This window comes from Thermoascus crustaceus (genome assembly GCF_041956765.1).
Source record: "Thermoascus crustaceus strain CBS 181.67 unplaced genomic scaffold VTN00scaffold_5, whole genome shotgun sequence".
NCBI classification, from domain to species: Eukaryota; Fungi; Ascomycota; class Eurotiomycetes; order Eurotiales; family Thermoascaceae; genus Thermoascus; species Thermoascus crustaceus.
In genome coordinates, this window is record NW_027192531.1 from 2,042,422 (window position 1) to 2,066,608 (window position 24,187).

Genomic DNA, 24,187 nt, shown 5'->3' on the forward strand with positions numbered 1-24,187 from the left:
ATAGATGTAAATCAGATGTAAATCCCGCTCTGCAGTCTGCATATGTACTCCGTACTGTACGGCGTACATCCATGTACAGTACACATGTAGACGCTACTCCTGCGGGTGCACCCGATTTATTGCCGCAGTTCGTCTACCCGAGAAAAGCCAGGACCAGGACTACGCCGCTGTCTTGCTGCCTTTTAGGTTTTTCAGCTCGTGAAGGATCTCCATCATGCATTGAACGGAGAATTACACCGCAGGAAGGATCAGGGCACCCTGCCGGGTATGGTGGGGCTGGCCCTGGGCTGCCTACGGAGTGAGCGTTCCGTTGAACGGCGGGTCCCTTGAGAGGACTAGAGAAACAGAAAAGAAAAGAACAAAATCCATCGATTTTTCTTTATTATGTGCTATTCTCTTCTACAGTAAAGAATTCACTTACTGACGTATTGTTTCTCGCGGAAGAAGAATCCCGACACAGACTGGCCCTGCCCTGTGAGATTATCGAAACTTCAATGAATACTGGAACACCCCTCTAAAATTAGAAGCGTGGGGGTCTGGTCTGGAAGGGACAAGAAATCCTTACGTGTACGGAGTACTCGGGTTCCACCCGCTCGCTCGTCGTTCTGGTCCCTACGGAGTACGCTCAGAGCGCTCTCCGGTCCGTCAAGAAATAGAATAAACTGTATTCATCATCATCATCATTTATCCTTCGGGTGCTTCTTAGCAGCAGTGACGAACACATACTATTAGGTTTTTCTTTTGGTAAGAAGTGGATATTAGTATTATTGCTAGTACTAGGGATTGGGGTTCCCTGATTTCCACACTAGAACTACTGGAACATCCGTTCGAAGCCGGAGCAGTAGTGAACAGACCAGACAACGCGGCACCCTTTTCCCGTAAGGCTGAGTCTGAGTACCTGAACTAGAAAACGGTGGAGAAGTTCTTCAATCTGGTTTACTCAGCTGCAGGCATTGACACCTTGCTGCCATTGCTACATCGGGATATTCAATCACTGGGACCAGTGTGCTGACGTATTGCATAAGACGATACAAGGAAATTTCATTGCTAGAGACTGGCTTCGATTTGGTTATAAGCTGAATTGAATGGCTGATTACCAGAATGCCTTCAAGTTCATCCATACACGGCCGCAGCTGCTGTATCAGGAGCCTAATACGGGAAAAAAAAAGATGAGACAGGACTCCAGGAATGTAAGGGTATCTAGTCTCTCCTCCTCTGCTCTCTTCCCCAGACTTCATCCGCGTTGGCCTTGCCTTTGGTCTCTGGTACCCGCCAGTAGATAAACGCTCCCAGGACGACGGACAGAACTGCAAAAAGCCAGTAGATCTTGCCCTTACCGCCTAACGCATTGTTAAGGATAGGGAAAAACTGCGCCACAACGAACGTCGCGATCCAGTTCGCCGCGAGGGCCCAGCTCTGCGTCGCCCCGACGGCCTCAGGACCTACGAGCTCCGAAGCCAGGATGAACGGGACGGGCCCGAGTCCGACGGCGAAGCAAGCGACAAAGAGCAAGGCTGCCACAGCAGAAAGGGCCTTCAGGCCGAGGGAGATGCCCAGGGCAAGCAAGACAGAGCTCAGTCCCATGCCAGTGATGCTGAGGAGAAGGCAGGTCTTTCGACCGATCTTGTCTGGCAATGGAGAGCAGGCGAGCGTGATGACAAGGTTAAGTGCTGAAATTCCCACAGCTAGCAGCGCAGCGGTCGTGGGGAGGATGCTCTGCAGAAGCGCCACACTGTACATGACAATGCTGTTGATGCCGGTGAACTGCTGAGCTACCATTACTCCCACCACTGCGATGATGGCTTGACGGTAGGCCGGGTTGGTGACTGCGCTTAGAATGGTCACCGGCGGTTTCTTCGGGGCCATGTTCCCCGAGGATGGTGTGAGGAGGGACTCCTCTTCGGCATTCTCGTTTCCGGGGGCCGCTGAGACCTTCCATGCCTTCACCTCCCCTTCGATATCCGCGTTCTTGCCGCGTATCCGCTGGAGCACCTGTCTCGCGTGGCCCAAGTGTTGGTGTTCTGCAAGCCAGATAGGGCTCTCAGGAACCAGGGAGAGGCCCAGGAGCTCTACACCTCCAATAATACCGGCAACTGCAAGAATAATCCTCCACATGCTGCCCTTACTGAGGAAGTATCCGAGTGTCTGGGTCAAGAGAATCCCCACATTGGTCATGACCTGCGTAAAAGCGCCGAAGAAACCCTTCGCGGTGGGAGGGGCAATCTCTGAGATGTATATGGGTCCCACGACTATGGAGGCCCCAGCGCCTACGCCGGACAGCAGCCTTCCAAGGCTCAAGATAGAAATACCGGTCGCAAGTGTCTCAGCAACGGACCCCAGGATGAAGAAAATCGTCGTGGTTCGTAGGGCAAACAGCCGTCCGTACTTGGTGGAGATGGGCCCTGCCAGCAGGGCTCCCAGGAGACCACCCAGCGTGTAGATGGAGGAGACGAGGCCGAATTGGGACGGGTTCATGGGAATACATGTTGGGCGCTGCGTCAAGGGCCTCAGCTTGTCGGTGATGCTCTTCTTCTGGCAGGTAATGACCGCTTGAGGAGCGTTGAGCTCAGCCTATCGGGGAACGCTGTTAGCAGCACAATCGGGGATGGAAACAGGCATTACGAGGATAGACATCGTACCAGATGATACCCGAACTGAAGAGGTCCCAAAGTGGTGACCAGGACGAGGTATATGAGGTACGGCGTCAGCCTCCAACGACTGGCTTCGTGGGGCGCCATGGCGACTGGTCACTGAGAAGATGTCCAGGAAACGGAAGCCCGATACATCCAGCAGGCGATAAGAGATTCGGGGGTTCAAGGAGGTTGGTTTACGGGGCCCTTCACATTCCGCAGCACGCAATCGTCGACAAGGGATGAGAGGCACGAGGGAGATGAGGAGCGGGAGGGAGTCGAAGCCATGACGTTGGCGGGTTCCACGCGTCGCGCGCCCGAGCGGCCAGGAGGAACCTCCTGACGAGTTACACGGGGATGGAGCGGAGAACAGCTCTTCTGTCCTACAAAAACAGGAGCAGAGGTTTGTAGAGTCGGTCTGGAGATGTATCTCTCTTGATTATGTGATCGACACAGTGCATAGTAATCCGTACACAGAGATCTTGTCGAGACTATGGAGTACATCTTCCCCATCCTTCAGGATCTGACAGACCCCACAACACGCATCCGATGCAGCCGGGCTGTTCTGCGATACAGCGTGCACCGGCCAGCTCCGCAACTCCCCGCAGCGTATATCCAAGGGACTCGCAGGAGCCGGCTTCTGTCCGCCGCTCCGCTGACTAACGCTCCTCTCTCCTCTCCCTCTCTCCGATCTCCATCCCGGTGGAGCTGGACAAACGTCTTTCTGTCCGCCCACGCCACCGCCGCTCCATCGCACCGTCTCTCTGCTCTCCTGTTCTTAGGTGCCCGCGGCGCGAGGAGGCTCTTCGGTTGTGGTTGTCTGACGCTCCATGAGCCTGACAAACCCGCCCTCCTCGTCCGGAGGCCCCTTGACCGCCACCTCCTCCGTCAGGCCCGCCGCGGCCCCCTCCGTCAGCCAGAACCTGGCCCTGAAGAGGAACGTCCAGGCTGCTTTGGACGGTAATACCTGACCTCTCTTTTCATTCTTTCTTTTGTCTCACCCTCTTTGTACTGTTCTTTTGTCTGCATGGCCGGTCTGCAGCCATTCTCCACCTCCGCTTTCTTCCACGTTCATTTCGTCTGATACATGTCTATGTATCACGATATCCATCATGTTTGGACGAAACTTTCCCTTTTTGAACTCCCTAGGCAGTTCCTTTCCACGTGGTAAAATTTCCCTTTTTGTTCTGCCTGCAATCTCTTTGAGACTCTGCTTTACCCCATCCTAAGGTCTATTGGCGCTTATGCTTTTGACCCCACTTTTTGATACTGACTTACATTATGTGATGCCTCGCTACTTACGCATCCTTTTTACACGCCCTCTCAGCGACGGACTCAGTCGAGAAAATGGCATTTCGTCTTTAATTATAACATGCAACTTTTATGTATCCGTTGCTGACTTCATTGCCGTCTAGATGCGGATCACAAGAGGCCCCCCGGAAGTGGGTACACGAGCAAGGTCCATATACGCGAAAAATACCATATCGTTGGCTTCATCAGCAGCGGTACTTATGGCCGTGTCTACAAAGCCATAGCCAAGAATGGTCAGAAGGGCGAATTCGCAATCAAGAAGTTGGTCTACAACCTCGTCTGTGGAGATTTCGACGCTAATTTATGACAGGTTCAAACCCGACAAGGAGGGTGAGCTGATCCAGTACACGGGTCTCTCACAATCTGCGATTCGGGAGATGGCCCTGTGCTCGGAGTTATCGCATCCAAATGTGGTCCAGCTCGTCGAGATCATTCTTGAAGATAAATGCATCTTTATGGTCTTCGAATACACGGAGCACGATCTGCTCCAGATCATTCACCATCACACCCAGCCGCAGAGACATGCCATTCCTGCACCGATGGTGAAGTCGATCCTGTTTCAGCTGCTGAACGGCCTACTCTACCTGCATAGCAACTGGGTGCTCCATCGAGATCTGAAGCCGGCCAACATCCTTGTCACCTCTAACGGCGCCGTCCGGATAGGCGATCTTGGTCTTGCGCGTCTGTTCTACAAGCCACTTAACTCCCTCTTCTCTGGAGACAAGGTTGTCGTCACCATCTGGTACCGCGCCCCAGAACTGCTGCTGGGAAGTCGTCATTACACTCCAGCCGTCGACCTCTGGGCAGTGGGGTGCATTTTCGCAGAACTTCTGTCGCTCCGACCGATCTTCAAAGGCGAGGAAGCCAAGATGGACAGCAAAAAGACAGTCCCCTTCCAGCGCAACCAGATGATGAAAATCATCGAGATCTTGGGCCTGCCAAGGAAGGAGACCTGGCCTGGTTTAGTCTCAATGCCAGAATACCCCCAGCTACAGTCCCTCGCGCTGTCCCGCGGAACAAGCCATTTCAACAAACCATCTAATCTGGAAGGATGGTACCAAACCTGTCTGAAGACTGCCGGATACTCCCCGAACTCTAGTGCCGGCACGCCCGGCGCAGACGGGTTCGATCTACTCTCCAGACTACTCGAATACGATCCGACGAAGCGGATCACTGCCCGGGAAGCGCTGGAGCACCCTTATTTCAAAAATGGGGATCTCATCAGTGCCAACTGCTTCGAGAGCTATGAGGGTAGATATCCGCATCGCCGGGTGACCCAGGATGATAACGACATCCGCACAGGCAGTTTGCCTGGCACGAAACGGAGTGGACTACCGGATGATAGCTTAGTGGGTAGGGCGCCAAAGCGCCTCAAGGAGCAATAGAATGGGAATGAGCTGTATTTGGTCGTGATGAAACTGATTTTAAAGCCTTAGGATTGATGGGCGGGAAGAAGGAGCGCGTTCTGGAGTTGGTTCGGTAGAAGGTACACATCATAGCGGCAGAATTGGTTGGTTACAGCGGAGCGACGGCGTTTTCTTTCCGGTCTGTGCATATTTTTTGAGTGAACCATATACATTCTTGCATACATTTGGCATCTATTCTCTGCATGGCATTTCTCATCAGTGTCTATATCAATCATGGCATCGGGAAGTTCTTTCTTTTATAATTTGTGAAATAGATAGCACGGCGGACGGAACCATCCGGTCATCATACAGTGGTGAAAAGATCGGGAAAGGCTCCTAGATTATGTGAATACAGATTTGCAGCTGTGCAAACGCCTCGAGAAGTTCTCTGGTAGATGGTAGATTCGAGGTCATCGAGGCGGTGATAAGGTTTATGCGATTGGCCGTGGGTCTAGGAAGCGACTGTAGGCGCTCGACGTAGGGAGTAGAGTTGACTCAACTGACGAGTTCTACTAGATGTGGTGTGGGGTATCGGGCGGTGCATCACTGCATACAGACCCGTTTTAATCCTTACCCTCTTTGCTTCATATTAATCGCCGATAACTGGTGACTATACTCCTCGCCATGTTTCAAACTCAGGAAACCATCCCAGTTTAGCAGACAAGCCATTGGGCTGGCTATTCTGTATCGCCAGCTGGCTCGGGCGCCATGATTCGTGCCTGTCGCAGGTGGGCGGGGGACTTGGGCGCAGCACGGCGCTTAATGCAGTCTTCCTGTACTGTACAGTACATACATGCTTGCGGGACTTGGGGGCGATGCAGAGCAAGGACCCTTGCTCTGTAGCTAGGGCACATATCGGGTTTAATGGGTTCCAGGTATAATATAATGCGATTGTTGCCGCACGCGCTTCTCGTGGCCGTTCTGCACTGAGACCTTCCTTCATAATATTGCATTTTTATAGAGCATACACTGACTTATTACCTCTTTTTTTGTGTATAATTATATAAATTTTATGTAGGACGCTGAAGGGACCATTCATTCAAGAAAAGAAAAATAAGCAGATCAATCATGCCAGGCAGGGATCTCCGTCTACTCTCGCTCGACGGCGGCGGAGTCCGCGGACTGTCGTCGCTATACATCCTCAAGCAGCTGATGGAGGTGATGACGGCCGAACAACGGCCAGGTTCAGGCGGCGGCAAACCACCTAAGCCGTATGAGTATTTCGATATGATCGGTGGCACGAGTACTGGCGGGTGGGTGTTTTTTTTGCATTTCTATCTTACCCGAATGGCTTTCGGGTCTACCTATACTTATGGCAGAGGAATAACGATGAAGAGGAGATTGTGATTATGACGCTGACAATGGGACAACACATAGACTGATCGCTATCATGCTGGGGAGATTGAGGATGGGGATCGACGAGTGTATCGCTGCTTACCTGGCACTGTCGACGCGGATCTTCACGAAGAAACGGCACCGCTTTAACCTGAAGGGGGAAATCCAGGGGCGATTCGATACGGAAGAATTGGAGCGCGCGATCAAGGAGATCATAGTCCGGCAGGGTTTCGATGAGAATATACTCTTGAAGGACGAGGATGCGGCTTGCAAGGTGTGAGTACCTACTTATGCCCTAACCGGGAGTGGTAGTGCTTCACTGCATCCTATGCATCTTCGCAAACGACAGCCTCGAGATGCTAATGGATTTATTTGTGCAGGTTTGTATGTGCCACAGCACAGGAAACACGGGACGTGGTGCATTTCACAAGCTACCCGTCGCAGGGCTCCTCAGATCTGTACCATGCGACCAAGGTCTGGGAGGCCGCCAGGGCCACATCAGCAGCATCTTCATTCTTCGAACCGATCAAGATCGGTCCTCTGGGTGAGGAGTTCCTGGACGGTGCCACCGGTGCGAATAATCCGGTGCACGAAGTCTGGAGCGAAGCGCAGCATGTATGGTCTGAAGAAGTCCTGGACAGAAATCTGAACTGCCTGATATCGATTGGCACGGGAGTCCCTGCCGTTCAAAAATTCGGATCCAGCTTGTTCCAGATAAGCAAGTCGCTGCGCTCGATTGCGACGGAAACTGAGAAGACCGCGCAGTCGTTTGCTAGAATGTATCCGCATTTGGGGAGGACCAACAGGTATTTCCGGTTCAACGTGCTTCACGGCCTGGAGAATATTCGTCTGGAGCAAGCGTCGCAAACGGCGGCGATTGTGGCTGCGACTCGACGTTATGTGCAGATGGAAAGCGTCATTCTTCAGATGCGACGTTGCGGAAAGGTACCGGTGGAGTTAGAAAGTAAGTTCTCAAGCATTCAAATAATTCGACCAGGTGGACTAAATACAAACAGAAACGGATGACAAAGACGAAAAGTACAGAATCAATTTCAACATGCAAAGAACACCGGGCATAAAAGAGTTTATCCCACGCAATCATGAACTCGAACAGATCGAGCAGCACCTATTGCCAGGATCCACAAAGCAAATGCGTCGCAAAGTATTTGTGCTTCACGGTGTTGGCGGTAGTGGCAAATCCCAGCTCGCCCTTGAGTTTTCCAGGAAGCACCAGCGGACGTTTAGTGCTGTCTTTTGGTTGAATGGGGATACTAAGTACCACTTGGAGCAGTGTATTGCCGATATTGCTCTTCAGCTACCTGATGAACATCTATCAGATGCTTGCAGAAGGTTCCGAGATAGATCGTCCCAGGATATCGAACTTGTCGTGAAGCATGTCCTCAAATGGTTCACCGAAAGTGGAAACAACAGATGGCTGCTGATTTTCGACAACGTTGATCGAGACCCGTCGTTGCAAGATTCGGAAGCGTACAATCCATTCTCCTACTTTCCAAACGCTGACCATGGTTCAATCTTGGTAACCACTCGACTTGCCCGCTTTGGGCAACTTGGACACTCCTTACGACTCCAAGGAATGACACTGGAACAAGGGTCAAGACTCCTCCACTCTCACATGGGAAGATCAATCACAGGATCTGAGGAACTCGTGAAGGAACTTGGCGGTCTTCCTCTTGCTCTCACCCAAGCTGGTGCCTTCATGCACCAGACAAATTCAAGTGTAGAGGAATACCTCCGGTATTATCGTGAGATGTGGTCCAAACTCTTCGAAGAGACTTCCAAATCGTTATTGCAGCAGGATGATTCCAGAAGTGCTGTAACGACGTGGGAACTGTCTTACAGACAGGTTGAACTCAACGATCCGAACGCGGCAAAATTGTTGCAGGTCTGCTCCTGTCTCTCATCTTGGGATATTTGGTATGGTCTATTCTCACCCCTTTTGGCCAGGGAGATGGAACAGATGAGCAGCATTCCTGATTGGTTTAGATTCTGCATGCAGGGCGAATTGAACTTCAAAAGAGCCATCAAGACTCTTTTGGACTATTCGATGCTCGAACCGCAGAATGATCCTTCGGCGTATTTTATTCAGCCTGTAGTCCATGAATGGTGTTTCAATTTCAGACTAGGCGACGATCTATCATCGACAGTTCGACTAGCCACAATGATCGTCGCATCTGCTATCAAGGACATTCATGATCCACAATACCGGACACTCTCTCGTCGTCTTTATCCCCACTGCGATCGAATCTCGCGGCTGAGCTCTGAAGTTTTCAAGTGCAATCCTGGAGCTGAAACGCAAGGACAGCAGTTGATCGACTCTTGGTTTTACTTGGCAGATTTTCTTCAAGAATATGGGAAATTCACTGGAGCGGAGGCTTTATTCAAGCCAGCGCTTTTGGAAGGAGAAAGATCTTTTGGGCCTTCCCATTGGTCAACGATAAAAATGTTATATGCGCTGGGGACCTTATATTCTGACCAGAAAATTTTTGCTAAAGGCGAAGAACTCTTGCAAGCAGCATTTACCAAGGCCATAAATATTTACAGATCTCACGACGACTTGACCTTAGAAATCGTACAGAGCCTCGGGACCTTGTATTCCAAGCAAGGCAAGTTCAGGGACGCCGAAAAATTATATAATACCGCATTAGAGCTATGCAACGACGTTGGAGAAAAAAGGGATCCCAATGCCATGACGATATACAATAATTTGGGCCTGTTGTATATGAACGAGGGGAGAATGAAAGCAGCCGAAAGGATGTTGATTCAAGCACAGGGGATGTGTGAAGAGTTCAAGCTGGACTCCGAGAACACTCTAGTTCTGATGATCACCAGCAACCTTGCCAGCGTATATCATCGCAGGGGGAAGTTAAAGAAGGCAGAGGAAATGCATCTGCGTGCGCTGGAAGCGCTAGAAAGCGTGTTCGGGAAAGACAATATCAAGACACAAGCTGCGGCAAATTGTCTGGGACATGTCTATTTCGAGCAAGGGAGGCTGGAAGAAGCTGAGAAGACATATGACTATGCCTACACGGTGTTCAAAGAGAAGCTAGGGCTAGATGCGCCAGACACAATCATCATCGGAGACAACCTGAAGGATGTCCGGAAAGAGATGGATCGGAAAAAAAAGGCAGGGTTATTTTACCTTTTGGTTCAAAAGTGATCATGGACTATTTACCAAGACATGGTGTAGTTAATAGTTAGCTTTAATAGATGACTATGTCCATATGTCCATGAGAATCCCCAATATGAGATGACCTGCGTCGGTTTCCATGCTTTGGAAACCCACTGGACCCCTTCACCCACTCGTATTAGATAGTCCGACGGGCTTAACGAAAAGAAAGAAGAAGAGAGAGAAAAACTATAATATCTTTCTGCAAAAGAAAGTCAACCTCGATTGCAGTCATGGAATATGTTGGCAACAAATTAATTAAATCATCACCCGTTCTCTTGGAATTATATAGATAATTGCGCCTCTTCAATCTCTTTCTCCATTAATTTCATACTTTCATCAATCCATATGATGCGTATACCCAGCCAAGGATCTTTTCCAAACAAATTACATCCCATCATCATCCCGCGCATATCGTAACGGTGTAGTATCCAGCGACAGTCTCAACCCTCAGACTCAGACTCAGCGAAAGCAGGTAAATTTTCCCAACGACAAACGCCACGGCCCCTTGCGAACCCCATGCTTATCCACGATGACTGACGTGCCGAAGTGTCTGGTGCCGATGTTCTTGTGGTATCCCCAGAACCAACCCATTGTGGATAAATGCAAGTGAGAGAGACTGGAGACTCGACAGGATGTGGAATTGACCGAGGAAGAAAAAGATCGGTTGTATGCACAATTGTCTGGCGTTCGGTTTAATCTAACTGCGTGCTTGCGGTTAGCAAGATGTCAATTGATCGTGTAGGTAGGCGCAGCGAGAGTACTCACACTTTCAGTCCTGTGGGATACATATATGAGGTAATTAAGTATCTCGACTCATACACATGCTAATAGATATTAAATGATAGACTAGGGAGAGATAATCAGAAGCAAAAACGCCTGGAAAAGGACGGCTCGAGCCGACTTTATATAATATTCTGACTCTGATAGTCAGCCAGCGATACATCCACCACGAATTCACAGCCACAGTGATCAGACCACACGTGGTTGGTCTCCATATTTCCCATCCATGCGCCGAATCAGGATGGCAGATCATATTCCAAGATTCCAAAGTTATGTGGCTTAGGCGCGCATGACGAAACTCGTGAGCCACACGGGTCTTGGCCTCGAGTGTGCTCCGTAACTTTGTAAGATTTAAGCAATATTACCAATTCTTGACTACTGCGTATTCGAAGCAATTTGTATTATTATGTACAGAACGGAGTACCTAATTTGTAGGCCTCAGGTATACAATTGATGGGAATTGCATTGCTGATCGATGCCCTCTTCCAAGCACTCACCACTGGGTTGCCCTTCGTTGAGAGGATAGGTACGTAGGTACCTAATGTTCTAGAGATACATCAGATGAAAAATATCAGGTCAGCGCTTAAATTGCATCCTACTATTGATATTTTCTACCCTATTACCGCTCTTCTCCAGAAATTATTCGAGACTAGGGTTCTTCTGTGACAAGTGACAACTTAGACACGCTCGTGCGCGGCTCACAACGACCCGTTTCTTCAATCCCCGTCGAACCAGATATAGAAACTGACCGTTGTGGCTGGATGTTCGATAACGGCGCGAGTCTCATCCTTGCTGACCCAACCGCATCTCCTATCATCACATCCATGGGAGCGCGCGGCGGTGTTGTCGTTTCGTTTCGAAGTCTAGATTAGCCAGTATAGCAAGAGTCTAAATAATGCGATATAACCGCCAGCGAATGCAAATTCTGCATTCTCAGCCATCAAAACTAACGTCTCAGGTAGCTTTATGCATACCCATCTAGTGTCTCCGTATGGTTGACAAGCAGAGGGAGGGATATACTTCGCGCCCTGGCGGGGACATCATGGAAAAAACGCCCATCAGTGGAGATGAAAAAGCGATATTAAACTTTTCTGCATGTACATTCTGCAGAAACTAGTCTGTTCCAACCCGGCGGCAAGGCCGTGTCCTACCCCCCAGCAAGGGTCTCTATGCAGGGTTTATCTCCGTAACATGATCGCCGCGCTCTTAGCGCACCCCCCGGCGCTTAATACATCCCATCTATGGTTATCGTCAAATGTTTGCAAGTTTCATCCAGATAACTATATCCTTTGCATGGTGAGGTTTTATTTTCATTTTTCCGATTTTAACTTCTTGACGGGAGGATATTACTCCCTATTGGATGTGTTTGGTGACGTACTACTTCATGCGCGTTCTACTCGTATCTACTACCGGCGGCCTCTTCAAACCGTCCTGATTTGGCGATGAGCAGGAAACGCAGATGCATGGACAGCGCCAGTTGTTTTGATCTGAAACCCTTCGGCATGAACACTCGGAGGTTGAGAGATTGGCTCTGATGTTTTGGGGGGCGATGATGAATATGCTATATCTATATAAGGGACGACTGAACGAACTTTTGTATCTCTCACTCATCAGACATGCTCACAGTTGTTTCTTCTATATCCAAGTCTCGAAACTCAAGAGACCCTTTACCTCTCACCTATAAATATTCATATCATTTTACAAACAAGCCTCAATCCCTCAATCAAATCCATCCACCATGGGTTTCTTCTGGGGATCACGCAAGAACATCGGCAACAACCACTTCGCCACCTCTGCGACCTGGGGTAGCAACCAGCAGCAGCCCAGCGGTCGAGAGCAGCAGGACCGCAGGGACAGGGTCCAACAACAACAAACGCAGCAATATCCTCCAAGCTCCAGAAGGTCGAGCAACCGTGACGAACAGCGTGAAGATCGCCATTTCTTTCGTAGATAAGCCGAATGCGCTGGCTCCTGCGGATCTGGGACTGGTCTGATCACTCGATACGATACGGGTATGTATTCTACAAGAGGCTGAGTACCTCCCATGCAGCTGGATGGAGGGATCATGGTTGTTAATCAGAGCTTTCATCAGGAGTTCTTGAGGCCTTCCGTCAGCGTATCGAATCGAATCGATGATGAAATGAAAGAGATGGAAACGGCGTTACGATCTATGTTATTCCAACAGACTGGAATGGCTTGCTTGTCTTGCAAATGCGTTTATGTATGACTGCAAATCGACTTTGGGAACCGCTGGTAGTATGGAGGGACTGGTTTTAGAAAGGGAGGAGGACGTGTGGTTGAGAGCATCTCAATTATGTCAACATCATATTTGTTAGTTAATGGCAAATTCAAGTATGGACCAACATTGATCACCGCCATCCACAATTCCTTCCGGATGTTATTCTTGCGCCGCAAAAGACCCGAAGTTCCCGTTGATTTCGCGAAGTTTGCCAGATTGTACCCGTAACCCTTCCCAACCGCCATATTCCATGTCAAATAGAATTCGTTCAGATCAGTGTGTCCGAAAGATATTAGTAACCTATTCAAAAGTCAGTCAAAGTCCCTATGATTTCAAGAGAGTACTCCGGTAGAGATTGGTGAAGCGCTAAAACATACCACTTTGTTCCCTCCTGTTGTCTCCGTCCTCGCCACTGTTCCCATCACTTCCTGATCCTCCATTAGTGGCCGCAGATGCGCGACCACCTGCCTCCTTGATCGCCTGATCATCACCACGCAGCTTCTCAAAGTAAGCCTTGATATCCTCCGCGCCGACGGGCTTGCCGCTCTCCGCGAATGGCTTCAGGAACTCCTTCACTTTATCCCGCAGGTGGTTGTAGACCATTGCACCTTCGATGGCCCTGACACGATCAATATTGCTCAGTGCGGCCTCGCCCCGGTCAAGAAGGCTTCCGGTACCTTGACTGCCGCCGCCGTTGGCTTCGCCATCCTCCGAGAGAGGGGGTTCATACGTCTCCTCTTCCTCTCGGAGTTGCGGGTGGGGGATCAGCTTTGGGAAGCAGTCTGGACAGTGGCAGAGGTGGTCGCGGAAGTCCTCTTTGACGAATAGTGAGAATGTTCCTGGAGGAGGGTTTGGTGGAAGGTTATCGTGCTTCTGCCTAGGCGCTTCGGAGTCTGCGGGTGCTGGTTTCTTGTCTTGGGACTCATCTGAGGTGTCCTCCTTCGTGCGCTTTGACTGTGGTTCATCCTCGACGTCGTCGTCCGCTTTGCGTTTCTTTGAGCCATTCGTCTGGTCCTCTTGCTTTGTCTCAGGCTTTGTCTCAGGCTTTGTCTCAGCAGGGGCTTCGGTGCGGTCACCACCATCTGGGCCGTTGAGCCCTCCCTGTTTATAGACTGGCGGCAGGAACCCTGGAGTCCCAGCGTACTGCTTTAGCCATGGATTCGACTCTATACACTTATAGCAGATAAAAGTCTCGAAGTCATCTTCTCCCGGGAAGCCGGGGGGCAGAGGCGCTTCTTCCTCCTCTTCTTCCGCTTCCTCGCCCTTAGCCATCGCCTCTTTGTTCTCTTCATTCTCCTTGGATCCCTCCTTCTTCGCAGCTTTGTACCAACCTCGAGGAAGACCGATGAGGCATTCCGGATGCCACCACTCCTCCCCACACCCGCCCGTTTCGGCAGCTCCTAGACCAAGACACTGAAACATAGTGCCCTTCTCCTTATGAGGATCATACTCTTCGCCACACCCACAGAATCTGTTCCGGAAATTGTGGTTGTACTTGTTGTCCGGGGCTGGCTTCTGTGAATGGACGCCTTTTCTGCCCGTCGCGGGATCGACTCGAAGGGTGCATGGCGACGTCGATGGCAGGCGCGTTGTTCCGCAGTCGCAGACGAAGTTCCTCTTGTTGAATAGCTCGACCAGTTCATGTTCGCCGTGACAGGAGATGGAGCAGGAGTAGCAGACTCCGGCAGCGGTGTACGGCTCGTCGGGATTGGCGGGAGGTGGGTTACAGGTCATGCAAGCAAAGAGGCTCTGGCGAAGTGGCCCCAAGGGCTGGGTGCAGGAATCAAAGGACTGAATTTATTTATTAGCGATCATGACGCGCCACCATGTTGTTGGTGCCTTACATATGGGAGGACTTCGCGCGCATCGGCTTCAAGCTTTAGCTGGCTATCAATGAACCTGAAGGAAACGAGTTAATAAGTATCATCCTGACACCTGTACTAAAGCGTCTATCGCACGCTAGTTATTGAAGAAGCAAGGAATATCAATAGCATACTCCTTTGCTGTCTGAGAATTCTCAGAGGTAATGCTCTCCCGGCGGCGACCACTGCCTTGCTCACCATTCTGTTGAGTTTCCGTGGAAAACTTGGAAGTCTCTTGGTTATCCATTTCGAATCAATCAAAGTCAGCGATAAATCAATGAGGAAATGATGGATAAATGGCGTTGAAGGATGTCTGTTGTAGCAGCACTCCTTCGCCGCAAGAGCTCTCAGCCTTCCTGTCGCCGAGGCCGCGTCTGGCTGACGCGCGGAGCGCGAGTCACTTTAACGTGTTTGCCTCGTTTGCACCACATAGCACACTGTACAGAACTCGACGATGTCAACCGTAGAGGTACTGGAGAGCGCTCTGGATGTTTTTGATCTGTCATTATATTTCCTGTTTGTTTCTCAAGCTCTCAGTGATTATTGTTAGTCTGCCAACTAAGAGACTGCGGGGGAATGTTAGCTTCGGACGTCTCAAAGGTACCCAGTACTAAATCCGAAGACTTGGTTAGGTAGCTTTCGAAACTGGCTACAAGTTCGTTAGTTCTCCAGACGTGCTCAGCCAGGTAGGAAAGAGAGAAAAGAAGAGAAAGAAAAATCCCAGCTGTAAGAACACATCTGCACACGTTGCTCTGCCCCACCAAGCTCGTGTGGGAGACGGATTTGAAATACACGAGAAAACGCTCTAGTCTCTGATGCTAGAACTTCTCTGATTAGACCACGCTAAAACGTGTTGTCGTCTTAATTGTCAAGTGGGGACTAAGAGAGCAGTTGCTTTGTCAAGTCCGGCTTGCGACAGTAATGGGAAACTCGTTTTATATCGCCATTTCTCCAAGAGGAGAGAACTTCTCTTACGACTACAAAATTCACAAGCAAAGATATTTACAGCATTAACAGATTAATAGAATTTACCTCGGAATACAGGGTCCTCTGCTGTCAATGTGTTGATTTTGAGATCTGCGAGGCTGGCTTTTCCCGATCGGGGTTTAATTGAAATTTACGCGTCGTGGACGCGCTGCAACGACGCGTCGCTGTTCGGGCCACATCAAACTCCACCAAGCCTGCAGCAGAACATGCTCCTCTCCCTTTCAGTTGGAATGCCGCCTGCTTGCAAAATCGCAACCAACCTGTGTCAACGCAAGACCTTGTGTGTGTGCCGATTTACTGCATTTACTAATATTCCTTATTTTCCGTCGAATGCTTGAGCGCACATTCTGATCTGAGAGCACATCATGAGGTGAGTCGACTTTCCACCGCTCAAATCCCTGATACCGTGAACCCGATGAATCTTCCATCCTGCTGCATTTGTGCACTCATGAAGACTGACACCGTGATATAGTTCACCTCTTCGTCCCAGCGCCTCGGCCGCGAATCGCGGTCTGGGCAACCTGAACCGACGCAAGAGATCCAGAGAGCCCGATGATGAGAGCTCCTCCGTCGCCCCGCCGTCAAGCCGTAAGTCCACTGGATCAGAACGACTGTCCCCTACTTAAGTGACTCGACTGACACTCCCACAGCTCCTCCTTCCTCCCCTCCTATGCTTCCTTTTGATGAAGAAGACGACCGTGACGAGGAAGATGAATTGATCCGCGACATTGACGATATCGATGAGATGGCTGAAGATGAGGACGGAATCGATCTTTTTGCGGATAACTTCGAGAGAGATTACCGTGATGCAGGACCCCAGCAATACGAGGGCGACGACATCGACGATGAGGGAGAGCACGAGGAGCTCGACATCGGGGCCCGTCGACAGCTGGAAGCCCGCTTGAACAAGCGAGACCGGGAACTCGCGCGCCGTCGCCGCATGCCTGCTGCTTTCCTGCAGGATGATGATGACGATGGTAACATAGACCTTGCCAGACAGCCTCGTCGACGAAGGCATCACTACGATGAGGATCGCGAAGATATCGAAATGGGTGAAGACATCATGGAAGAGGAGCTGTCCCTTGAGGAACTGGCTGATGTCAAGGCCGCGAATATCACGGACTGGATCTTGCAGCCTCAAGTTCTGCGCTCTATCTACCGCGAGTTCAAGGCCTTTCTTACTGAATACACCGACGCTTCTGGTAGTTCGGTCTACGGAAACCGAATTCGCACCCTTGGCGAAGTGAACTCGGCCTCTCTGGAAGTTTCCTATGAGCATCTAAGTTCGACCAAGGCGACTCTTGCGTATTTCCTTGCGAACGAGCCTACGGAGGTGTTGAAGGTCTTCGACCAGGCCGCCCTCGACGTTACCCTCTTCCACTACCCGCAGTACCATGACATCCACAACGAGATCCACGTGCGCATAACAGACCTTCCTATTGTATATACGCTGCGAGAACTGCGCCAGTCACATCTTAACTGTCTCGTCCGTGTTAGCGGAGTCGTCACCCGGAGAACCGGTGTGTTCCCTCAGTTGAAATATGTGATGTTCCTTTGCAACAAGTGTGGTATCACACTTGGTCCGTTCCAGCAGGAGGCGAGTGCCGAAGTCAAGATCTCGTACTGTCAAAACTGCCAGTCCAAGGGACCGTTTACCATGAACTCCGAGAAGACCGTGTACCGGAACTACCAGAAATTGACTCTGCAAGAATCCCCAGGATCTGTCCCCCCTGGACGACTCCCACGTCAGCGGGAGGTTATCCTTCTCGCCGATCTTATCGACTCTGCCAAGCCAGGAGACGAGATCGAAGTCACCGGTATCTACCGCAACAGCTACGACGCTCAGCTCAACAACAAGAACGGGTTCCCCGTCTTCGCCACTATCCTGGAAGCGAACCATGTCATCAAGTCGCACGATCAGCTGGCCGGTTTCCATCTGACGGAAGAGGATGAGCGCCAGATCCGGGCCTTGTCAAAAGACCCAGATATTGTTGACAAGATCATTCGCTCGATCGCCCCGAGTATCTATGGCCACCAGGATGTCAAGACCGCCGTTGCTCTTTCGCTCTTTGGAGGCGTCAGCAAGGAAGCACAAGGCAAGATGTCGATTCGTGGTGATATCAACGTCCTTCTGCTCGGTGACCCGGGTACCGCCAAGTCCCAGATCCTCAAATACGTTGAAAAGACGGCTCACCGCGCTGTCTTCGCGACGGGTCAAGGTGCCAGTGCCGTCGGTCTGACAGCCAGCGTTCGTCGGGATCCCCTGACGAGCGAGTGGACTCTGGAGGGTGGTGCCCTGGTGCTGGCTGACCGCGGAACCTGCCTCATCGATGAATTCGACAAGATGAACGACCAGGACCGTACCTCCATCCACGAGGCCATGGAACAGCAGACCATCTCCATCTCCAAGGCCGGTATCGTCACCACGCTCCAGGCCCGCTGCGCCGTCGTCGCGGCCGCAAACCCCATCGGCGGCCGCTACAACGGCACGCTCCCCTTCTCGCAGAACGTCGAGCTGACGGAGCCCATCCTGTCCCGTTTCGACATCCTCTGCGTCATCCGCGACACTGTCGAGCCGAGTGAGGACGAGCGCCTGGCCAACTTCGTCGTTGAGTCGCATCACCGCGCCAACCCTACCCGTCCCCAACGGGACGAGGAGGGCAATCTGGTCGATGCGGACGGCAACCGCATCGATGAGGAAGGGTACCGGATCGACAAGAATGGTAACCGTCTCCCTCTCACTGAGGAGGAGGCACGCAAGAGAGAGGAAGCCAAGCGCAAAGAGGAGGAGGAGAACGAGGGCGAGATCCCGCAGGAGCTGCTGCGGAAGTACATTCTCTATGCGCGGGAGAGGTGTCATCCGAAACTGTACCAGATCGACCAGGACAAGATTGCCAGGCTCTTCGCTGATATGAGACGGGAGTCCTTGGCCACTGGTGCCTACCCCATCACTGTAAGTCCATCCGTCGTCATCATCATCATAAAATCAAGCATCCCATAACCAGACACTAACTCCATGAAAAAAAGGTCCGTCACCTCGAAGCCATAATGCGTATCGCAGAAGCCTTCTGCAAGATGCGTCTGTCGGAGTACTGCTCGTCGCAGGACATCGACCGCGCGATCGCCGTGACCGTCGACTCGTTCATCGGCAGCCAGAAAGTCAGCTGCAAGAAGGCTCTTTCGAGGGCGTTTGCGAAGTACGTCTCTAACCTACCTGAAGATCCACACAGATACTTCAGAGATGCTAACAGCTGCGTGCTAGATACACACTCTCCAGACCCAAACCCCAATCGAAGCGCAAGGCTGGTATTCCTGCGCCGAACCCGTACTCGTCGCGGAGAAACATCGGCTCCGTTTCCGCTTGAACGCAATCCAATTAACTGTTCTCTTCATGAAGAAAGGGGGACTCAAGGACACGATTCTACTCATTTAATCGCAAATGACTATCATGTTATTTTATCATTATCGCGGATATTTCATGTACTGTACGAGCTTGCAGCATGTTTGGTTTATCCGCTCCGTTTCCGTTGTTTTTATGTCGATATACATTACGTACGTTAGGACAAGTAGAAGACCCTGGCATGGATGGAGTAACGGTTAGGTATTGTTGTCAATGTCTCTTTCCTTCATCGCAAGTTCCCACTTGAGAGGAAGCTCCCAGTAGGTGGATATTATACGTCCTATGTCATGAATGAAAATTGCACTCACCAATGTTGGGAAGGAAAGACATTAATCGTCCACTTAATTTAGAAAGTGAACATAGATGCTGAATTCGAGCGGGGCTAAAAATCCCGATATCAGGTACTTATTCTGCTGCCCACTATCTTGTGGAATGTATGTGCAGCGTAGTTGAGCAACTTCACTCAGTGTCCTCTCATAGAGACATGTTTCACGAATGTCAATCACAGCTCGCATGGCTCAGTTGGTAGAGCGCATGACTAGTAATCATGAGGTCCGCGGTTCGAATCCGCGTGTGAGCATCAGAAGCTAATGCTTCCCAGCTTCACTTCTTTTTGGTTGCCTGATTACTTTTTTTTTTCTCTTCCCACGAACTTTCATTTTGTGTGTGTGGGTCTTGAGACTTAACGGGGGAGCTAGGAGCGGAATAATGGGGACTTGGTTGGAGGAATTTCTGTTTGGCTTCTTGATTGGATGGAGGGAAGAAAGAGGATGGTGAAGTTTATTATTGGTTCCATTTATGGAGTACTGTCCCGATTTCGATAGCAGGGTATCCCAGGTGTTGTTTGTTAGGTAGAAATGTCCTGCGTCCATTGGGAATATTTGGCTGTGTTGCCAATCTCATGACCTTCGTAATTCAGCTCTCCTTCACTCTATTCCACGTTCCACGACCATCATGGACCCATCCGCTGACCGTAAGGACGTCAGCCGCGACAGTGTTCAGATCCCACTGAAGAGCCTCCAGCTCATAGTCGCGGGATTGAAACCGTTCCAGTTTCCACCTCTGGCCCATCTCCACGACAGTGTGCGCGATCAGCGAGTATCCCGTGAGCAGCTCCATCCAGGGATCATTGGGATCCATTGATCCGCGCTGCTCCTTCTCGAGGATCTTGTCGTTCTTGCCGGGCGCGAGCTGTACGCTTAGGGACCGTAGGTTTGTCATTATCTCCACCGCATTTAGGATCGTTTTGACGTGATTGTAGAAGGGGAACACGGCCGTGTAGTGGAACGAAGTGAGGAGACTGAACGAGAGGAGCGGTTCGGGTAGATCTCCCGAGCGTCCGAGGCGGACGGAAGTCATAGCGCCCCATCTCTCGAACACGGAGGGGAGCCGCATGAGGAAGTATTCGTAGTGATTGTACGCTTTAAGAGAAGAATTCTCGTTGAAGGAAAGCGAGAACCATGGTCGAGCGCTAAAGAGGCTCTTGTGTCCGGTTGGCAGTTCGGGAGGGATGATGGAGCGGCCGCGGACCGAGGTGTTCTTCTGCTCCAATTGCAGAACCTGAAGTGGGATGTCGAATGCCCAGCTGTGATCGGTCGTGATTCTGGTGCATAACATGTTCCCGAGAAGAAAAGGTGTAGCGACAATGACTAGGCGCTGTGGATTGAGCTCCCTCAGAACCGGACGCCACCAGAATGGATTCCACCAGTCTGCATTCACCTCTCTCCCCGACACGACAATGGAGTTGACATGTGGACCAAGCTCGTATTTCTTGATAAAGGAGAGGAATTCGCCCTTGTCTTTCAGGTCAAAGCGAGCATGCTTGAAGAGCAGAGGCCGCACGAGGTCGAGAAACCGGGAGGAGGTGAGAGAGAGATGCTTTAGAGCACTTGTCTCGAACTCGGTGATTGTGTAGCTGCGGCCGTCATGGAGTTTGGACATCGAAGGGGGTTCCGCTAAGAGGTTCAAAAGGACCTCGTTGAGGAGCTCGTTTGGCAACGACTCCAAGTAGCTTGGAGACGACATGCTAGGTTATAGCAAGCGGGGTTGTCTGTGCGCGTGACGAAGGAGGAAGGATGCTGCATTGCAGACTAAGATGATGAGCTGGTGAGGCTTCAGCATCTTTATGAATGTCCAACAACTGGAGGTCCCTTGAAGTTGTGAGTGAGTCTGGCGGGTAATTGCTTTGATGTCGGAACTGGTGGATGATCTGAGAGATCCCCGGACCCTGGATTTATCAGCGCCGCGGCAAACCCCGCCAGCCACACCCAGCGGGGATGACTTGCCCCTTGCTACCAAGGCACATCCAGCATGCATTCATCTACTTTGTGCTCAGCCGCGAATTTCATAATAATGAATCGTTCTTTCTCACCTGAGAAGTATGCTACCATGTAAATGATAAATATCCGCTGCTAGGGTAGCCTACCTTAGAGTATGCAACACCTCCAGGGATAATGCTAGATCTAAGTGAATAATAAACTTTGCGATACATACTACCTTCATCCACTCTTATGGTCTGTGACATCATAGTTCTCCTTGGCAGCAAACTAATAACTTAATGCTAAGTTCTTAGGTAAATCTACTTGATTGCCCGTCGGGAAGCTAGCTAACTTACTGCAGTTAGATTGAGTTGGAGGACGAATTTATCGTATGGTGCGAAGCTTGGAATTACACATAATACCTCATGACACTGCTTGTGTCATGGTTTTCTTCTTCCATGTGAAAAACGAGACTTGTCCCTTATTACTACTGGCTAATGCTTCTCCTTCTCTCCCAGTCAAATTTAAAGCCTTTATCCCGGGCCCAGTCTCTCACAATTTTGCCCTCAAGGTCTTGCGCCTGCTTATCTGCTCCTTTCTCGAGCAATGGCTTGATAACTTCAGGTTTGATTAACCAGCCCTCTTTATTCTTCACAGCCCGGATCAACGGTGTTGCCCTAAAGCTGTCTCATGCGTTTACATCAGCTCCATAATCGAGAAGAAGCTGCATTACCTCTTCTGCCCCCAGTGATACCCTATTGGCGGCCCAGTGAAGCGCAGTCTCCTGAGATATCAAGGGATTTAAATCGGATGGCTTGGATGGCTTATGCGTTCGTACCACTTCCATGTATCTCGGAGACGGGCACCATTGAACAATGTCCTATCCGGGGTGCTGGTGGCTTCAGAAGCTGTGTCTGCACCATGCTTAAGCAAAAGCTCAACTAGGGCTGGATCATCACATAGGACGGCTCTATGTAGCGCCGTCCAGCCTTCGTCGTCTGTGCTCGAACATCCGCGCCTCTTTTGAGCAAGAATTTGACTGCGGGCAGACGTTCCTTAGGAAGTCTGTATTGGCAGCAAAGATCGACGGGTCCAGCAATTTGATGTCCTCTCGTTAACATCCACGCCGTACTTTTCAGTTAGGATTCGCATGATATCAGTCTGACCTCCCTCAGCTGCCCTGTGTAATGGTGTTTCGTTATTGGAATCTTTCGCCAGCGGATCAGCACCGTGGTCCAACAGAAACTGGGCGGTCGAAGCCGGACCACAGAGAGCTGACAGGTGCAAAGGAGTCCACATTGAGTTATCTTTGACGGTAACAACCGCGTCCTTCTGGATCAGGAGCTTCACGATGTTCGGATTAGTACTCTTTGCTGTCTCGAATAATGGCGTTCTTCCATCGATGTCAAAGATATGAACGTCTGCTCTCCTTTCCAACAGCAACTGTACTGCATCTCTCATTCCCGTATTACCTGCCGCTTGATGAAGAGGTGTTTGTTCCGAGTGCTGATCTCTGAAATTGGGGTTTGCTCCTGCATCCATCAACAGCTTTAGCACATCGATCTGCTCGGCCCATCCTTCCTCCGTAATCTCTGGCGGTTTCGGTAATACGTAGTCCCACATTAAAGGGGCCACCGCCTCATATAGAGCCTTATCCAGCGCCTGCTGTCTAATCTCATTATCTATAAGCAGACGTACCGACTTGGGATGCCAGCTCTTTGCTGCACGGACAAGGGCAGATTCCTGCTCCGATATGTCGTAAGGGGAAGGAGAGTCAGTGCCACTGTTCTTCTTCTCTAGAAGGATCTGCACCACACCATCATGACCAGCATTGGCAGCCAATTCCAGCGCGGTACGGCCAGCATATTTCTGTTTTGCCTTTCGGTCCGCGCCAGCTTCCAGAAGCAGTCGAAGGATCTGATCCTTCCCATCTCGGGCGGCTAGGTGAAGAGAAGTAAAGCACAATTCGCAGTATTCATCCGGCCCAAGCGACTATCTATTGGCGCCATGAGCCAGCAGGAGTCGGACAGCGTCAGTTTGCCCGGACATTATTGCCGCGCGAAGTGGTGTTGCTTGAAGGGGACCGCGAACTTCTAGCTCTGTACTGTCGGACTCGAGGAGCGACCGCAATGCCACCAGATCTCCATTACGTACCGACCGCATCGTGGAGCGGAAAGTCTTTCTCTTGTGCATAGAAGTCTGACGGGTCATGGGCACTTCTGGTGCCCGGACTAGAGGGACCGGATAGACGAGAGTCACGAGAGGTGGAATCAGCCATGTGATTCCTTCCTTTACCGGTAAGGTATGTAGGTACAGGAAGGTCGAGTTGCCTGGTCTCCTGTGCATAGGAATAGGTTGACGGTGGTGAGTGGACGGATTTTGCTGTGGAAATAAATAATACTGAAAGGCAAGAGGGGCAAAAAGTAGTGCCCCTCTCGAGTCACTTCAAGTAGAAAAATGATTGCTATTTAAAACACTGGACGGAGTCATTTAGGTCTCCGTCCGGCGGAGTGACAAGGATATGCCGAAACCTAACTAAGTGGACGCCAATGAAGGGGATCTTTCAATGATACAGAGACGTTGAAAGTACTTATAAAGAATCCATACAGGTTGGCCAAGGCAGTTACATTCAGCCCTTGTACCAATTTCTTCGGGCCGTGTATCCGAGAAATTTATGCAATCCTCCCGTACCTAGCTTGCAACCCTAAACTGGCGGTTTTCTCTCATCTGTGCCCGTTCATACTTCTAAAACTACATATCTGGATACTGGTCTGTACGTAGACACATTG

General features: G+C 50.7%; 8 protein-coding genes and 1 non-coding gene across 9 annotated transcripts; 5 read left to right on the top strand and 4 right to left on the bottom strand.

Annotated features, from left to right (window-relative positions):
* Positions 1 to 1,200: 1,200 nt before the first annotated feature.
* Positions 1,201 to 2,738, bottom strand: VTN00DRAFT_8236 (uncharacterized protein; the record flags this gene model as incomplete). The annotated part of the gene is made up of 2 exons (XM_069435068.1): positions 1,201 to 2,571; positions 2,640 to 2,738. 2 exons carry the CDS (start codon positions 2,736 to 2,738, stop codon positions 1,201 to 1,203), a joined length of 1,470 nt encoding a protein of 489 aa, XP_069286502.1.
* Positions 2,739 to 3,460: 722 nt separating this feature from the next.
* Positions 3,461 to 5,326, top strand: VTN00DRAFT_8237 (uncharacterized protein; the record flags this gene model as incomplete). The annotated part of the gene is made up of 3 exons (XM_069435069.1): positions 3,461 to 3,590; positions 4,046 to 4,202; positions 4,252 to 5,326. The coding sequence occupies 3 exons, from the start codon at positions 3,461 to 3,463 to the stop codon at positions 5,324 to 5,326; spliced, it is 1,362 nt and encodes a 453-aa protein (XP_069286503.1).
* Positions 5,327 to 6,415: 1,089 nt separating this feature from the next.
* Positions 6,416 to 9,860, top strand: VTN00DRAFT_8238 (uncharacterized protein; the record flags this gene model as incomplete). Its single annotated transcript, XM_069435070.1, has 5 exons — positions 6,416 to 6,600; positions 6,725 to 6,958; positions 7,063 to 7,646; positions 7,699 to 8,585; positions 9,474 to 9,860. 5 exons carry the CDS (start codon positions 6,416 to 6,418, stop codon positions 9,858 to 9,860), a joined length of 2,277 nt encoding a protein of 758 aa, XP_069286504.1.
* A 2,530-nt stretch (positions 9,861 to 12,390) lies between these two features.
* Positions 12,391 to 12,788, top strand: VTN00DRAFT_8239 (uncharacterized protein; the record flags this gene model as incomplete). The annotated part of the gene is made up of 2 exons (XM_069435071.1): positions 12,391 to 12,577; positions 12,745 to 12,788. 2 exons carry the CDS (start codon positions 12,391 to 12,393, stop codon positions 12,786 to 12,788), a joined length of 231 nt encoding a protein of 76 aa, XP_069286505.1.
* Positions 12,789 to 13,183: 395 nt separating this feature from the next.
* Positions 13,184 to 15,000, bottom strand: VTN00DRAFT_8240 (uncharacterized protein; the record flags this gene model as incomplete). The annotated part of the gene is made up of 4 exons (XM_069435073.1): positions 13,184 to 13,191; positions 13,269 to 14,682; positions 14,736 to 14,790; positions 14,888 to 15,000. The coding sequence occupies 4 exons, from the start codon at positions 14,998 to 15,000 to the stop codon at positions 13,184 to 13,186; spliced, it is 1,590 nt and encodes a 529-aa protein (XP_069286506.1).
* A 1,105-nt stretch (positions 15,001 to 16,105) lies between these two features.
* On the top strand, positions 16,106 to 19,105 carry VTN00DRAFT_8241 (uncharacterized protein; the record flags this gene model as incomplete). Its single annotated transcript, XM_069435074.1, has 5 exons — positions 16,106 to 16,110; positions 16,213 to 16,328; positions 16,391 to 18,693; positions 18,768 to 18,937; positions 19,003 to 19,105. The coding sequence occupies 5 exons, from the start codon at positions 16,106 to 16,108 to the stop codon at positions 19,103 to 19,105; spliced, it is 2,697 nt and encodes an 898-aa protein (XP_069286507.1).
* Positions 19,106 to 19,647: 542 nt separating this feature from the next.
* VTN00DRAFT_t144 lies at positions 19,648 to 19,720 on the top strand. Its single transcript has one exon. It is a non-coding gene; the product is annotated as a tRNA-Thr (tRNA).
* A 335-nt stretch (positions 19,721 to 20,055) lies between these two features.
* VTN00DRAFT_8242 (uncharacterized protein) lies at positions 20,056 to 21,165 on the bottom strand (the record flags this gene model as incomplete). Its single annotated transcript, XM_069435075.1, has 1 exon — positions 20,056 to 21,165. One exon carries the CDS (start codon positions 21,163 to 21,165, stop codon positions 20,056 to 20,058), a length of 1,110 nt encoding a protein of 369 aa, XP_069286508.1.
* Positions 21,166 to 22,454: 1,289 nt separating this feature from the next.
* On the bottom strand, positions 22,455 to 23,676 carry VTN00DRAFT_8243 (uncharacterized protein; the record flags this gene model as incomplete). Its single annotated transcript, XM_069435076.1, has 2 exons — positions 22,455 to 23,338; positions 23,553 to 23,676. 2 exons carry the CDS (start codon positions 23,674 to 23,676, stop codon positions 22,455 to 22,457), a joined length of 1,008 nt encoding a protein of 335 aa, XP_069286509.1.
* Between the last annotated feature and the right edge of the window lie 511 nt (positions 23,677 to 24,187).